The 17,470-nt window shown below is 39.1% G+C and overlaps 1 protein-coding gene across 2 annotated transcripts in view; it reads right to left on the bottom strand.

Annotated features, from left to right (window-relative positions):
* The window catches only part of ERBB4 (erb-b2 receptor tyrosine kinase 4), a 715,736-nt gene that overhangs the window by 164,208 nt on the left and 534,058 nt on the right, over nucleotides 1-17,470 (bottom strand). For both annotated transcript variants that reach the window (XM_069983214.1, XM_069983215.1), the window contains exons 15-16: nucleotides 16,992-17,146; nucleotides 3,500-3,544 (exon numbers count right to left, since the gene is read on the bottom strand). In XM_069983214.1, the coding sequence (XP_069839315.1) occupies nucleotides 3,500-3,544; nucleotides 16,992-17,146 (200 nt within the window). The remainder of the gene's footprint in view (nucleotides 1-3,499; nucleotides 3,545-16,991; nucleotides 17,147-17,470) is intronic.

Below are 17,470 nucleotides of genomic sequence, written 5' to 3'. Positions count from 1 at the left end.
CACTGCCATAGGACTATCTTTAGTAATAGTGCCAATCGCTTTTGTTTTTGAATGAGACTTGAACATGGTTACTACATTACCCGATGTGCCCTTCCTTCCCCACACGTTCATTGGCTCTTTCAAATTATTCGAATATGTTAAAAAAAAAAGATTAATATAAACATTCCAATCATCAAACAAATTGTTCTGTTCGCCGATCATGAACAATTAGCTTCATGTTCATGTCCTACATGCTAAGTGGGTGGGGAGGAGGCACAGCATTGCGTGAAGTGAGGGGTGGCTTCCTTATGTGCAGGTATGCATTGCTGTGCCTCTTAACAGAGCAGAGATGGGGGGGAGAACCCCCATAGTATGCAGTATATAGTTGAAAAAAGATGGTATTATGTGATGCATTTTTCATTTTAAAAAATGCAAGCCAACAAAGAAATCAAAGATTTCCAATGTCATTGGGACTTTTATTTAGAAGCTTGTTCCATATTTACATTTTCTTTTACTATGTACATTTCACATATGGATCCTACTATAGAAGGTTTAATGGCTGTATGCCTCTTTCCCAATGTCACAGAGAGAAGTTGTTAAAATGTTCATTACGATATGAGATTTTAACTTTTTTTTTTTTACCAACTGCTGAGTGCAGCACCATGCTGGGATTCATAGACTAACAGCATCAGAAATGCTACAGGTTGACTAAATATACTATGGAGGAGAGAGAGGACACATTAAACCTTGCACAAATAAACTGATACGTGTAAAATTAGCTCATCCTACGGCCAAACAGGGAATCCCAATGTGGAGACGGGAAGGATATTGAGCAGACTATATTGTGTTAATGTGTTTTGTCTTTGGGGTCCAATAAACATGTGATAAAGGAAACTCGCTCATTTAACCAGAATGTCTTCTAAGGGATCCATAATTCCAGTTGATGTTTACGCGGCAGTGAAAGTATACGGCTCACAGCGGGGGACGAGGAAGACTCTCAGTTAATTAAAGCTTCAGGAGTTAAATGAGGTCTGGGTAATGAGGAGCCTAATTCATTGCATGTGCATCACTTTGCTGGGGAAGACTCATTATCGCCTCCTTTTCTAATACTGTCGGCACTCAACTTACAATGGCTACATGTTACAGTACTTTCAACATATTGTGCAATGACCTTCCCAGGGCTATTGTAGCTTGGGAGCACATTAAACAAATAATTTGACAGAAAGTCTGGATCTGTGGCACGCTGGAAAATTCAGCCAACCAGCAACCTCAAGACTTCCAGTACTTATCAGAGGCTGTATGCACTGCACGAAGTGCTCTCGGCTGACACCTCTGTCAATGTCAGGAACTGTCCAGAGCAGAGGCAAATCCCCATGGAAAAAAAAACAACAACAAAAAACTTCTCCTTCTCTAGATGGTTTCTCTCATAGAGGTGAGGTGGAAGCAAAGAGCACTTTGTCAGACTAGAAAAAAATATTCTACTTCTGTCAGAGCATGCATCAGCTAATTAGTACTGGAATAATAAGTCTTTCCAGTCTAACATGGTTCTTACTGTTGCTACCTCTGTCAGTGACAGGTACTGTCTAAAGCAGGAGATATTTTCCATGGGATGTGTTAGTGGTTTGGACAGTTCCCCTGAAAAGAATACATGACTTCCTGCATGAAAGACCTACATTTTTTAAATAGGCATTTACAAATCTGTATAACTATGATTACTATTGAGCTTGATGCTTGGTCAACCATAATGCTAGTGCTTGATCAAGCATCAGGTGATCAATCAAGCTTGATGTTCGAGCAAGCACTTCATGGTGCTAAGGTAAAGGTGGCCATACACTTTCAATTACTGACAGCTGAACTAATTTACAAAAATTTCTAATTTTTGTATATTACGCCTCTTGAAGGGATGTTTAAATGAAATATGTTAAAATTTGACAAAACAAATAAGGTTTATAATAGGTTTTTGAAAGAGATCAGCATACCAAGTTTTAATATGCCTTGCAGAAACCGATTCAATTTTTTTCATTCAAATTTTTGTATTTTTCGTCACTTAAAGGATGTTTTAACAAAATATACATAAATTTGAACGAAAAATTTAGGTTACCCAGGCACCTTCTACCAGGCAGTTTTGAAACTATTTGTATTCTGTCGAGTTATGGTCTGAAATTACAGTCAATCCAAACTGAAAACAACCTTGGCACTACTCACTCAGGCTTGCTCAATACTACTCACACCTATCTAACTCATGGCAGGGAACAAGGCTGCTATACTACGGTTCCGCTTGATTGTTTGTAACTCCATCCCGCAAAATTTGAACTTTGGTGATTGCTGTATCTTTATATCTGAAATGTTTTCAACTTACATTGGTCTTCCTGATATAAATTGGTATTGTAACTTGTGCCAAAGTACAGTGGTCCCTGTACACATTCCCGGACCCAGTTTAATGAGAAAGAGCAATCCCGACTAGCTCATGCTTTTCAGCTCTTTAATGCAAAATGAGCCATTATGCTACTTAGGTTGGCTAGACATAGAACAATTAAGAATATCTACTTGCAACCAGAACCCAACTAATTGATCATGACCCATAAATACTTCTGGATTGGCCAGGATCTTGATCTAGAACAAATGGAAATAGTAATTTTATCACAGTTTGAACTGCAATATGCAAATCTGTGTATGACTAAACTAGCCAAGCAAGTACCTATCTTTGTACGCCAGAAAACTTATAACCCACTTCTGTTATATTGATGACGTATTTATCATCCATGATATGACCATGTATGCGCTAGTTTTCTGCCCTAACTGGGTTTTCAGAAATTTCCTTGGATGGCCTATTTTTAAGAAAGATTGTTAATGTGTTATTGTTAAGCATCTGACTCTTGAGACCTGATGACCACTAGAATGATGAATTGCTTGATCCTCGGAGCATTTTGGTTCCGTCACTATTGTTCTAGACATTTGGTCTTTTTACTCACGAAGCTGTGCCTGTTTATCCAAGTAAAAGGGGATGAACTGAAGCACAAGGTACAAAAAAGAAAGGCATCCATACATATGAAGAAAACGTCGGCCAACCCTGCTGATTTTAGTAGGACATGTCAACCAACTAAAACAGGATGTGTAGGTATCCTATATTGTTCTCAGATGACATTGAGAAACAGAAGGACCTGGCATTTTAAATTTCAACTAGCTGACTCTTGTGTTTTGGGGAGAAATAAGCCCCTTTCCCCACTCAGAACATATTCAGCCAAGATGAATGTTCATGTACATGAAGTAAATGGGAGAGATAACTGTTGGCAGAATGAACGTTAAGCTGACAGCTATTGAAATTGTTTGGGCAACTCTACATGTGTACTTTTGTAAGACATAGTGGAGTTGGGTTTAAGCAAGCATTGTAGCCCAACACCATCTAGCTATTTACCATACATCTGTGTATATGTATATCATACAATAAATCATAATAATTATAATAAACATAATGATAATAATAATACTGAACAATAAAGCACAAAAATAAAGCAGGTACCTGTCTATGATTCCTATACAGTCTTTGATGCGTGGTCCTCTACAGCTGAAATTGAAGAAAAAGAAAAGAAAACATTAAATTAGCAATGAAAATACGAAAAAAAGACGACAGTGAGAAAATAAAGCAAAAAATTAACAAGGAAAAGTTAAAGAATGAAATAAGACCCAACATTACCCACAGCCAATAACCGCAAGGTTCAGCTTAGCTCACAAGTTGGATTTATTTATTTTTTTGCTTTTTCTGCAATTGTCTTTCTTGCAATATTTTTAGGTTACTTGTGTGACCTTAGCTCAGTTTATCAACTACTTCTACATAAACTTTGGATTTCCCAAACTACAAATTTAAAGGAGTAAAAAAAACACTCAGGAGAAAAAAAACTTACTACAGGGAAAAGAAACAAACTGAAAACCAGCTGCAAACAAGCACAGACCATAACACTATTATTTTCTACATTTCAAACAGAGCTTGTCATGCACAACATCTTTCATGACACGAGTCAGACTCTCGTTGAAACAAAGGGTTAACTTTCAAGTCCTTTGTCTCAGCTGTCACCAGTGACAGAAATAATTACAATGATTGGTTTTCAACCAGCAGTAAACAAAGAGAACAGGGCATAGAGGTGGCACCCTGCTCTACAAATTGGCATTAGCAGTACCAAGTAAGCTTCACCTGTGCCCGCAGGAGACCTTTCGGTGCCAAGGTCTTGTTTTTCTGCCCCTCTCTGGTTTTCTGGCTTACACAACACTGAGCCCATGATTACTACCCACAATAAGCAACGCAGATCACAGCTTATCTCCATTCGAATGGCAGCTAAATGGCCAATGCACAATTATTTTCTGTTCCGTTTCTCTATAAACTCCCAGAGCTTGAAATTGGAACTGCAGGATAGGCTGATGTAGACCAGTGCACTCAATAGAAATGAAAAGGCTTTGAAGAAAAGGCTGGAATTTCCAAATTACAAACAACCCGATTGCCTTCTGGGTACAGATCTTGAATAGACAAACACCTGGATTTTGCTTTCCAGCTCATTATAAACATTGACATTAATGAAGCATTTCCATAAAAACATATTTTTGTCTGTTCTGTCACATAGCACTAGAGAGAACATTAAAATGGCTTAAGGAAAGCTCAGAACTGCACTGCCTCGGATCTTCCCTAATGTGTCTTCATATTTCAACTCACTAACTTGATGACTCGTGTTGATGAGGGTATTCTAAGAGTGATTTTCATCCATCCTCAATTTCCTCTCTTTTAAGAAAGCTTCTACCTTGTGTAACTAAGGCTAACAACTTAACGGTCTCCAGCTTAAAGGCTTCTATCAAAGTGACTTCTTATGTGTAATGTACAGTTGGTTGATATAAAATAGATTTTCAAAGAACAACAGACATATATCAAAGCCAGGGCAACTGGAGCGTGTACACTCACCTAAGGGGATCCAATTCTAACTTCTGCTTCTACAAATAAAATTCCTGATACCAACATATTGTCACGAATGTGCAGTAGCCTGGTGTGAACTAGGCCTGTTTTTACTCTTGTGTGACACACCAGCTGGCTTCTCAACTTCCAGCAATGCAGGAGTTACACTGAGCTCTGCTAGACTTGATTGCTGCAGCTGAGCAAGTCTTTTGATTGACATATTTCTCTACCTGTCTGGAACCTTGAAGATCAAAGCGCCGGTCCAATGGGGATCTGGACCGAGCTCTTGATCCTCATAAAAGAAAGCTGAGCCAGTCCTTCTCTGCTGGCTATTAAGGTTCATAACCTGATCCTAGCTCCCCCTGTCTATTCCTGCGATCCCTGTTCCTAATTCCTCTGCTTGCTCGACCTGTTGTCTGACCTCCCGCCTGACCTTTGACTATCTGATTGTTTTTGATTTTGTACTGCACTGTCCGTTTGGTTGGCCGACTTGGCTTGTCGACTCCCCTTTGTTGTGTTTGTTTGTCTCGTTCACTTATACAGTATAGGGAATGTCTTCATGGTTGTCTGTGGCTGCCTAGGGCCGTTTGAGGCAAGTTGGTAGGGACAGTGAGTGGGTTCAGACCTAGGGCTCACTGTCTGGTTTTATTCCTACCTCCCTGTCCTGACACATATACATATTGTTCACTATACTGTGTCCATAATTGCCATGTATGTAAATTAGTTGTATCCCTATAATCATAATGTAGTATCCATTTTTTAGAAGCTGCCACTGCTCACTACTCTTTGGCCGCGAATGTGTGAGCAGCCAGTCAGCAATCACTTTAAAGGGTATTGTAGCCGAAAGCATTTACTATCTATCCACCAGTCTGTGTTCTTCCCAGGCAGGAGAAGTTTAAATGGGGTACCAGTTAAGATACTTTCAAAGTACATTGCACTGTTGGAAACAGAGATCAGTTCTGATCAGATTAAAGGGGCACAACTATTATGACAATTTTGGGACATTGTACATTAATTAGTCATTGGGATGGCATACCATGAGAGGTCTGTAAACTAGAGATGAGCGACCCTCGAGCATGCTTGAATCGATCCGAACCCGAACTTTCGGCATTTGACTAGCGGTGGCTGCTAAACTTGGATAAAGCCCTAAGGCTATGTGGAAAACATGGATATAGTCATTGGCTGTATCCATGTTTTCCAGACAACCTTACAGCTTTATCAAAGTTCAGCAGCCCCCGCTAATCAAATGCCGATCGTTCGGGTTTGGATCGAGTCGAACCCGAACCCGGTTCGCTCATCTCTACTGTAAACCTTATGTGGTTCCTGAATCTCATTTTGGTAATTCAAAATCCACTTTGATTTCCAGCTATTCTTACTTTTCATAGTACAATGTATAAAGGGAGTCTGAGATTGGACTGTGAGGAGTAATTGGCCTTAGACTGTACAATGGTTGATAGAAGACATCTAAAGAGGCTGGCCATTGAGTTGGCAGTAAGCAGAAGGGTGGTGAATGTGAAATGTGTCCTGTGGAGAACCTGTTGTTGTCTAGTATTTTAAGATGTACCTTGGAGGGAAACTGTAATCACATCCAAGCTACCTGAACTACAACTGATTTATTTTCCCCTATACCCAAATGGGAAAAGATCTATAAATCAAGGTCACTACAATGGGAAGAATCAACCTGGGACTGCTCTCATGAGTTGTGGTAAATGCAGCATTAGAGTGATGAAAGGTTTTCACTTAAAGGTTGTCTAGCTTGGAACATGGATTATCACAAGAGTAAATAGTGAGGTTATTGAGTAAAGAATGCTACAGACTTAGCTCCAGGAGGACAAATTGGTGTGTGCTGTCACTGAGTTTGTAAAGGCTGAACTGTTATCCAGCTTTGGGAACAGTCAGTTCTGGAAAAGTATATTGGATTTAAAGAGGAATTGGGCCCAAGGAGTGCTAGGCCCAAACCTGTGAGGAAAGCAATGCCAGGGCATAGATTGTAGTTTAGTGGTGAGTCAAATAAATTGGCCATCCTGAGGTCTGATCATAACTTGGTTTGTTTTGTCTGTGGACATAAGGGACAAATAGTAACAGTAGAAGGGGTAAGTGATATAGGAGTCAGTAGAGAGCTGGCTTGGATTGGGCGGTGACTTCTCTTTTTGTATTGACTATAACTCTGGTGTAAGTTGTACCCAGTTTGATCATTTTTAGGGCCACAAACTGGTAAAAAAAATTAAAAAAAGATTACCGCTCGTCAGTTCTATCTATCTGTGTGTTAAAGTATTTAACTTCATGGAAGACCTAATGGAAATCCACCCAATAGTAAGCCAGTTCTTGTTTGTTTTTTTCAACCTCATATGACAGACATGATCATTATTCTAGCAGTGTTCTTCCTTATATACTAATTATACATAAACGGCACCAGTGTGATTCTCCGAAGCATTTGAGAGCACTCATTTGTTCAGTACTCGGTTCTCATGGGCTAAAACTAAGTCTTCAATGTTCCTTGGCAAACATCTGTGTTCCTTACTTAAAACGACTTCCAAAAAAACACGGCAAAGAATGGCATAAATATAAAGGCATAATACACAAAAGGCCTCACGCTTAAAACGCGTTCTAAGAAAAAATGCTGGTGTTGTGCACTCCCAATTAAATCCCTGAAATCATGTTCAAAGCTGCTTGGGAAATGCATTAACAGTTTAGTCATGCTCTTAAAGGACCACTACATGAAAAACTTTTTTTTCCCATCTTCAATGTTATTTAATTCTTTGATGCAGCAGGTCTTGCAACAGTGCAACAGACTCTCTATAAACAGCATCTGGGAAGGTGGTAATAGTGTTATTATTTTAACTAACTTTAAATGTCATACTCACCTCTAAAACGTCCAATGCTAAAAACACAAGGATGGACTTTATGTAGAACTTCATATTACTTTACAGGTTATTTTTTGAACATTCTACAAGGTGCCTATTTTGTTGTTTGGCATAATTGGCCGGGGAAGCTGGTGGTCATACAACTGCAGTCATGATATCTGGTCATGATGCATGGGTTCGGGTGAGATTAATCGCTTGTTTATAGTGGCTCAGCTCTTCAGTTTACAGCTAGATGGACACCGTACTAGCAATAGACAATAGGTAAACTGAGCGGACAACAAAGAATCCCTACTATTTTTCACCTTTGCCTGCATTATTAATCAGATTTTTGTAATGTTACATTTAGGCCTCGTTCACACACTGAGGGGTAGATTTATTAAACTGGTGTATCGTGAAACTGGCTCAGTTGCCCCCAGCAACCAATCAGATTCCAGTTTTCATTTCTCACAGACTGTTTGGAAAATGAAAGGTGGAATCTGATTGGTTGCTAGGGGCAACTGAGCCAGTTTCACTTTACACCATGTTTGATAAATCTCCCTTTGTATTTTAACATTAAACAATGGCCATTGTTGCAGCCTTCAACATCGGCCATTGTTTAGTGACACTGATTAATCATGTTACAGTATATGGAGCCACGGCTGTAGTGTATATACATTGTATATACTGCAGCCATGGTTCTCTGCGGCCGTACAAAATGCGGGCACACTGAATTTGCCCTCGTTCCAATTCAATTAAAGTGATTTGTTCATTCGTCAGACATCAGCCGTTCATCTCAGGCATCGGCCGTTATTTGATCTGACCGTGTAAAACAACGGCCAATGTTCATACACTGTGTGAACATGGCCTTAGGCAGGAAAACCTCACATAGTACAACATATTGATAATTGATTGTTACTCTTAGATATTTGAGAGGGCCATTGGCCTTGTAGTTTTGACTGCATACAAAATTTTAGACCGCTATCATTGCATTAAATTTCTTGAAAATATCTTTTTATTTAGCTGCTTCTGCCTAGGAATCAGGTATGCACATGCTGTGTTAAGCACATGCTGATTTTAATACCAAGTAAATAGTGCTTGTGTACACAGGGCTTAACTATTTGCTTATTTATATCAGGCTGGCTGACTATTGATTTGCATAGACTTGTAAATTCCTATTTATATGTAATGTGGCTCACTTTCTTTTACAATTACTGCCAATTTACATCTACCGTCAACACAGAATCTGCTGCATGCAAGAATCTGCTAACTGGAAGTATGTAGAGAAGACTTAGGGAATAGGAAGAGGATTAGAGAACCTTCATCCCTACAAGGTCAAGTATCCAAGGACCTCTAGGCCTTCTTTTATTATCGCACTCCATTTTCCTACTCTATGTTTAGTGTAGTATTATCATAAAGTATAATATTTTCATGTATTATATAAATATAATCTGACAACTATGTAAAGTATCTGGTTTAGGAGCCCAGGAAGTGGTCTCTGTCATTAGTTAATACATATTCATGTATCCCTGTGCATACAGAGATGGCTTTCCATCACTGATTAGGACCACCCACTTGACTCCTAAGTGCAGAACAATAAAAATGGTGTGTTTTGGGGACCAGTTAAGCCAAAGAGGTAATATTGAAGTAATAAAAGGAATGGGAGGACAACGGTACCTAGAAAGAATATTACAATATTTCAATTAGGGTTATTTAGCTTAGCAAAAAGAGGGGTGACCTGCCGTATAAAAAAAACTTTGCAGTATAGAGATCTTTCCCGTGTTCTATTTCTACCCAGGACTTTATCAGTAACAAGATGACATCCTCTATGTCTAGACACTAGCACACAAGACAATTCTTTAAAAGCAGGTCATGGTGCACTCACTAAAAGAGTTTAAAATTGACTTAGTTGCATTTCTGTAGTGTAAAAATATTGCAGGGGATTTATTCGAATTGCCAGATTTGGAGTCAGGAAGAATTTATTTCTCCCTAAAATTGGCTTTTACCTCTTTTTTTCCCTCATCTTCCTCTGGATAGATCCCATAAGGGGATTGGGTATGTTCACACAATGTTTTTTTCTGGCCGTTGTTTGATACTTAAAACAATGGATGTTGTTTTGAGTATCAAATAACATCCGTGGTTAAGATGTTTCAGTGGCTGTCAGTGCAATGACGGCCACTGGAACATTATTCTAATTCAGGGGGACTGATTGACCTTTGGATGTGTCTTTAATTGAAAAGTCCATTGAAGTTAATATTAAAGATGATAAAAGGACAGGGAAAACTGTGTGTGAACAGCTAAAAAATACTGCCAGTTGTTTGCAAAAGACGTCTGCAAATAATTGTCATGATCGTTATTTTGACGTCCGCACAAACAATGCCGGTTATTTATTACACAGTGTGCATTCGGTGGCCGTCATTCCATTGATTTCAATGCATTCCATTGAGGTCAAATAAAAGGCGGTAATAATGGAGGTACATTTTGAAAAGAGAAATCAGACTTTTTTCTCTTTTTTAGTGTGGACATAGCCATTGGCTGAACTGGATAAACCTATGGGGTTTTTTTTTTCAGCCTTACAAACTATGTAACTATTTAAGTTGACAGGTTCCCTTTAAGCTAACCAGATGCATAAGAAAGTTATATTATTCAATAAAGGTAGATACAGTAACAACTCCTATGACAATAAAAGAGGAGATGGTGGTAAGATCCACCTACCATAGCCCGATTGCTGCTGATTTACACCATGTAAAAGTCCCATATGGGAATACAACATGATAGTTCGTTGCCATAAAAATAAAATGGAGAAGAACCAAACTTTTCGTAGTATAGTAATATTTTAGTAGTGGTAGAGAAAGTTCAATTTCAGCAAGAGATTATAAAGAGACTAACTTTATTTTATTCTATTTAAAAACATTCTGATCCCTCTATTATACATAATTGATAAATATTTTAGACTGGGGTCCACATGATAGATGTAAATTTATTCTAATTAGCTTCAAAGCAGAAGCATTTATCCAGCACTTTGGACAACTTATTAAAATTTCTGTTTTATGAATGCTTTCTAATGGCAACAAGTGGAGAACGTCAAACCCAGGCAATAGCATGAATAATAGTAAATTAAGAATAAATCCATTGGATCTGACTGTTCATTCAGATGCCTGTTTACTTAAAATATGTTATTAGGTTATATTTTTACATTCTCCATTTCATATTGTAGCTGTGTACAGATAATGTGGCCTACTTTAGGCTAGGCTAATTTCCTTCTCTGCACAGTTTCTTGGCAGCAGACAATATTGTGACAAGCAATAGAGAAACATCTCAGTTGGGTTAATGACCTGTAAGATATGTGTTTGTCATTCAGAGCCTGCTGAGTTTTAATTGACAACTAGGAAGAGTGGTGTGTATGCATGGATTCAGCTCACAATATCTACTGCCATATACCTGTCTTAGGTATCTTTGCATGTCCTTTATTATACCCTCCTGTTGACAGTGACTCAGAAATATCCTCATATCTGGCCCTTATAGGGCAGGTTCTACACTAATGAAGAATTGTCTTCACATACTGTATATCCAGAGATTTCTATTTTTAGATGTGGCAAACAAAAGCCTGAAACAGGTTTCTCTTATTTCCTTGAAAAGTTTCTACAAGAATTGTTTTTAAGGCTTTACTATCAAAAAGCAAAACAAAACATAAGCCTGTTAAAAGTAATTTCAATCAACATAAAACATCTCTAACTAGAGGCAATCAGAAGCCAAGCATGACATTATGGGAATTTTATTCAAGTATTGTATTGCCCCTAAAAGTTATACAAATCCCTAATATATACTTATTATTGGAAATGCTTATAAAGTGATTTTTTTCCCTGCACTTACTACTGCATCAAGGCTTCACTCCCTGGATAAAATGGTGATGTCACGAACCGACTCCCAGAGCTGTGCGGGCTGTGGCTGCTGGAGAGGTTGATGGCAGGGGGACACTGAGTGACACAGGGCACTGGAGGGACACTGAGCATCCCTCTGCCATCATCCTCTCCAGCAGCCACAGCACACACAGCTCTGAGAGTCGGGTCGTGACATCACCCTTTTATCCAGGAAGTGAAGCCTTGATGCAGTAGTAAGTGTAGGGAAAAAAATTTACCGTAATAAGTGTATATTGGTAATTTGTATATCTTTTGGGGGACAATACAATACTTTAATAAAAAAATTTGCCAGACTTCTCCTTTAGAAAACTCTTCAATATTTTTCTTTTCCACTGTTTCAAGATGGTTTCGTATGAAGAGGTCTTTTTAGCGTAATACTTGGATTTTGGATCAATTTGGTACCACCGTTGGTTTCTAAAGATGAGCACAACTCAAGCATGCTCATGGCTTGGGAAGTTGGATGCAGGCCTAGGGAGTCCTGGACAAGTTGGACACAACTAATCGCCTATGGCTGTATGCATGTTGTCCAGGACTCCAAAGGGGTGCAGCTAACTTCGTCAGACAGCAGTACTCAAACGCCAAGCGATCCACTCAAGAATGCTTGAGCCGTGCTCATCTCTACTTTTTTTCTAAGCTACTGACTTCAGTTTGGCCATATGTACAGCACTGTCAAATTGGTATCACAGTAAAATGTGTTTTCTGTAGATTAATTTCAGTATGAATGCAATTCTTAACAAGGCATGGTTATAATAGGTGTTAGTCTAGCTGGAGCCAGTGCTTTAAAGGGGACTTGTCACTCTGGCCGCCGGGGTGAAGCCTGTCCGATCCTCTGGTTGCGCCCCTTATACTTATCCCCCTGTCGAAGTCCCGGTCCCAGACCCCGTCCCGTGGCCGAGAAATCTCTGGTGAGCGCATGCACACAGGGATGAGTCCGACGCCTATTGAGAATGACTGGAGCAGTCGTTCTCATTGGGCGTCGGACTCATCTCTGGTGAGCACGTGCACGGCTTCCGATGGGGATTTCTCGGCCGCGGAATGGGGTCCGGGACTTCGAGTAAGGGGTAATTATAAGGGGTGCCACCTGGTGCTCGGGCGAGCTTCACCCCAGCAGCCGGGTGACAGGTTCCCTTTAAATCTGCCAATCCTATAGAGCATTCTCACGCAACAATGTCAGAATATACCAAGAATGGTGAATCAAAAGGGAATTAAGAATCAAAAATTGTTCTGATGATAACGGACTGCAAGTCAAGTAAACTGCAGCCAAGTACAATGCTGGTGCTCCAAACATGTTGCTCCTTAGTATGGTTGGGCTATAAAAGCACATGACCAGTTCAACTGCCATTGTTGTCTAAGGGAATTGGAAATGCAAGACTCCAGTGGGCAAAGGAGCACAAAAATGTTGATCAGTGGGAAATGGAAAACATGGCCTGGTTAGAGGAATTCAGATTTGGTGCCAGCAGCATAAATTGATCAACCCTTCTGCCAAGTATCGACTATTCAGGCTGGTGGAGGTGGCTTCATGGTTTGGGGAACATTTTTTGGCACACCCTCTGATACCTGTGCATAGACATTTGGTTAATAGGCATTGTGGCCAAGTTCATCCCTTATATGGCAACTGTTTAACCTATGTCAGAAAGACACTTTAAAATGGTTTTCTGGCCTTTAGTTAAGTTTTTCCAGGAACAAACAATGGATTGCTGCAGCCAATCGCTAGCCTTAGTGGTCACATACAAGGATAAGTCCTGCCAGGGACTACCGCACTGCGCAAGAAGTGAGCAAGCACAGGGAAAACTGATATATCTATAACAAATATTCCTATAGATTGATTTCAACACTTACTGGAAATGCTGTGAAAATTTGCTTTTGTTTTAAAGGCCAACGACGAACCATTGGCCGTTATTTTGGTATACCTAAGAAAGTAAACATTTGATGTATAAATAATGAAAAGTAATACATCTGCTTATAAACATGGATATACATAGTCTACTAAGTGAAAATGCCAAATGCATCTGTGTATATTTACTGTCTATTAGATAATGTGATAAAGCACCTCTGGATATGAAGGGAATGAACAGGAGGTTGGTGTTAGTTTTTGCGTCAGGCATGTCCCTTATCTACAAGTGATCAGGAATAAAATATCAATAATATTTTAATATTATAATATAATAATAATAAATATTTTTTAACTTTAACCCCATTTTATGATCCACAGTGCAGAATATATTTGCCTGTATTTTATCTGCACTATAATTCCTGGTTAGTTATTAAAAAGCATTTGGATTCTTCAGGCCAGTGTATGTGATGAGCTGCGCAGACATGAGATCGCCTCGCTGCTGTCTCATGCTTCTATCCCTCATGGCTCTGTTGTAATTAGATTTGTGAAAACGGTAAAAGGTCTCATTGTGAATGGCAACAGCTGTTGACATCAACGTGTTATACTGAATAATTTACTGCATTCATTTTGCTTGGAAGAAAGGCAGCCAGCGATGTCTGGCTTGTGTGGCTCTTACGATATTCCGCTACCATTTTTTTTTGCAGGATTGTGTTCACTCTCTTGCGTCTCCAGTGAAAACAAAGCATTGTTAGGTTATTTTCTGGCCAGAGAAGAGTCTCTGAGCAAGTGGAACAAGTGTATAAATAAGTTTCCTCATGTTGTCCATTTCTGGCTAGAATAGGTATTTTTTATTTTATTTTATTTTTTTATGTTATTGTTAACATTATTATGTTAACATTATAAATGTTGTTTCTACCTGCTTTTCCCAAAAGAAAAGAATATAAGATGTTAAAGTAGCCCAAATCTATTATAATCACTTGATTTATGCAGGTCTTAAACTGTCTGTATCAAAAAGTATAAAATACATTATTTTCTATTTTCCTTATAGAATTGCTTGAGCAGATTTGTAAAATCGTACTCTTTGTAAAAGTGAGATAAAGGTTTTAGAGCCAAGACAAACACTGGGACCTTTTATCTATAGACAGATAATAGGAAAAGTGTTTAGAAAAATGTGCTTATTACAGAATCAAAGATACCATATAATACCGTCGTACATCGCCAAAATAGTACAGACGTAAAACAGTAGTCTAAACTGTCCACAACAAGAACTGGTTTATAGTGATTGACCAAGATTATATTAACTTTGATTGATAAAGATTACACCTATGACCATTCTATATATCAGTTGGGTAGGTGGGACTTGGTGGAGGACCATAACATACAAAAACCACAGAAAACCACAGATTATTGATCCCATATTGCCCTTCCTATAATCCAGCTCTTCCTCAGGCGCTCCCTTAGGCTAGGTTCACACTGCGTTTTCAGCATCCGTTTAACGCATCCGTTTTTGCAAAAAACGCATGAAAAACGGATTGCAAAAAACGGATTCATTTGTGTGCATCCGTTTTTCCATTGACTTCCATTATAAAAAAAAACGGATCCGTTTTTTTTGGCGGACCAAAACGGACAAAAAACGTTGCTGACCCTATTTTTCTGGACGTTAAAAAAAACGGATCCGTTAAACGGATGCTGAAAACGCAGTGTGAACCTAGCCTTAGGAAGACACGAAACGTGCGTTAGGGTTTCTTGCACTTACAATATGGGTAAGGTGCAATACAGAGTATATTCTATAATTGTGAAGATATTTACTCACTGTGTGAGCGGGGTTGGAATAGACATAGAGACAGGACTTGGTAATACACCTTAGGATGTGAGTTACAGGTGTCTCTTCCATTTCTTTGTGAGATATACCCCCCTCTCTGCTGAGACATTGAACATTTTTACATTTGGCTCTTTAGGAGAAATTGTTTACACTATGGATATATGCGATTACAATTTATACCCATAATGCAAGTTATATGATCTTGTGCTGGAGTATTTTCCAGTGTTATGTTTTAAGGATTTTCATGTTTAAATAAAGTGAATTTTTGTATCGGCTATGATCTGGTAATTTATTGGTATACATCATTTGGAGAGTGATGTTGTTTCTGGAGGAAAGAGGGCATGTTTTCCTAAGCATGGCTAATCCTTTTAAGATGCCCCCTTTCATATAATACCATAAAAATAAATACATTTTTATGAGTACTTAAATAAACAATAGCTGCCAAATAACCATTTAAAGGGAACCTGTCACCATGAAAATGCTGTTTAATCCACCAGCATTGAGTTATAGAGGAGGAGGAGCTAAGCAGATTTATATATAGTTTTAAAGGAGTCAAGAGAGTGGTCCTAATCAGTGACCAGCAGCATTTCCCTCATCAATATACATACTGAAATACCTGTCAATCACAGATTAGGATTAGATTTCAAATAATACTTCCACCCACCAATGTATCATCTGCTCTGCTCCTCCTGTTCTATAACAAGATTCTGGTAGATCTAACTGTATTTTTATCCTTAAGGTACATTGTTACAGCAGCTACAATAATCAAAATGAGAAATACTTTGTTACAAACCTATGAGACTATGAGCCACCTACAACACTACACGTGTACTGCATTAGCATCACTGCAAAGCACGTTCAGCACCGATGTCACCTGAAGGACTATCAGCTCTTATTTCTGTCTCTGTTTCCCAGCATCCTCCTTCCATTAATAAAGGGTTTAGCTCCTCTTAACTGTGTTCTCATATGGATGACACATACGTCATGGCCGCTAATAATCAGACTGGTAGCTCTGGCACCTGGATTACTTTCCAAACGCAGCTGTCAGCACCAAGGGGACAATGTGGATATACCTCTAGATTTCCCTGCTCATTTCAAGGCTCCACTGTACAAAATGCTGAGATCATGTAAAGTAGGGCAAGGCTTGGCCTAGGAGACCTCTATTTAATCTTCAGTTGTAACAATAAGGTAAGAACTCAGCTAAACAATGTTTTTATTAGTGCTCCAGTAATTGCTGAACATTATGCCCATGTTTTGCTGTGGGTGCACATTCCAATTTAAATTGCTCAGCCCCTGCGGGACCTGATCTTACATTCCTAGAGATAGTCCTGGGACATTAAATGAGAGAAGGGGGAGAAGAGATCCTCTTGCAAAACATATTGTCTGCCCGCCACACAGTTCTATCACTCAGCTCCCGCTGAAAGGAAAGGATTATCTGAGCAATATTAAAACAAGACAAGAACAGCATATTACAAAGCCTTCACTTGCAAAGGCAGCATATTTGGCCTTGCAAGAAAGCTCTTCAATTTAGCTTATATATAATGGTGTATTCAAATCCAAGTCAACAAGCAGTTTGTATAAAGGGCTCCTGTAGTGATGCAATCAATCTTCTGTATCTGTACAGTGTTAAATTTAAAAAAAACTCGTCCTAGGCTCTTACCCATCAGTGCAGTTAGGATGGCAGGGACGGCATTCTCTGTCCTCATCTGCATATTTAAAGATGAAGCTGTGTGCTCCCTGAAGCCCTTCCGGACATTTCTCTACACAGTTCGGACCATCTTTAAAGTTGGAACATTTTGCACAGTTGTCAGGACCCTAAAAGAACAAATATATAGAAGATTTGTCAATGATGCTATTGCTGACCCAATAGATTCACAAACTGAAATGATAGTATGAATTCAACCCAACAACTATTCAACAGTAGCAGATTCACCAAATTGAATCACTTTATTGGCAGCACTCCCGTGGTTACTTTAGTGAAGATAGCTTCCATCACCCATTTGTGCAAGGTTTTAGGCCTACTCCATGTACCTGCTTTAGAAAAACCCTAAGGGTATATTCACACCAAGTAATTCAGGCGGAATTCTGCGATGGAACTTTCTGCCGCAGAATCCCGTCTGTCTCAGTGTGACACTGCTT

The sequence above is a fragment of the Dendropsophus ebraccatus genome, chromosome 9 (assembly GCF_027789765.1).
Source record: "Dendropsophus ebraccatus isolate aDenEbr1 chromosome 9, aDenEbr1.pat, whole genome shotgun sequence".
NCBI classification, from domain to species: domain Eukaryota; kingdom Metazoa; phylum Chordata; class Amphibia; order Anura; family Hylidae; genus Dendropsophus; species Dendropsophus ebraccatus.
The sequence above is the reverse complement of the archived record's forward strand: the minus strand, read 5'-3'. Positions and strand labels throughout refer to the sequence as shown.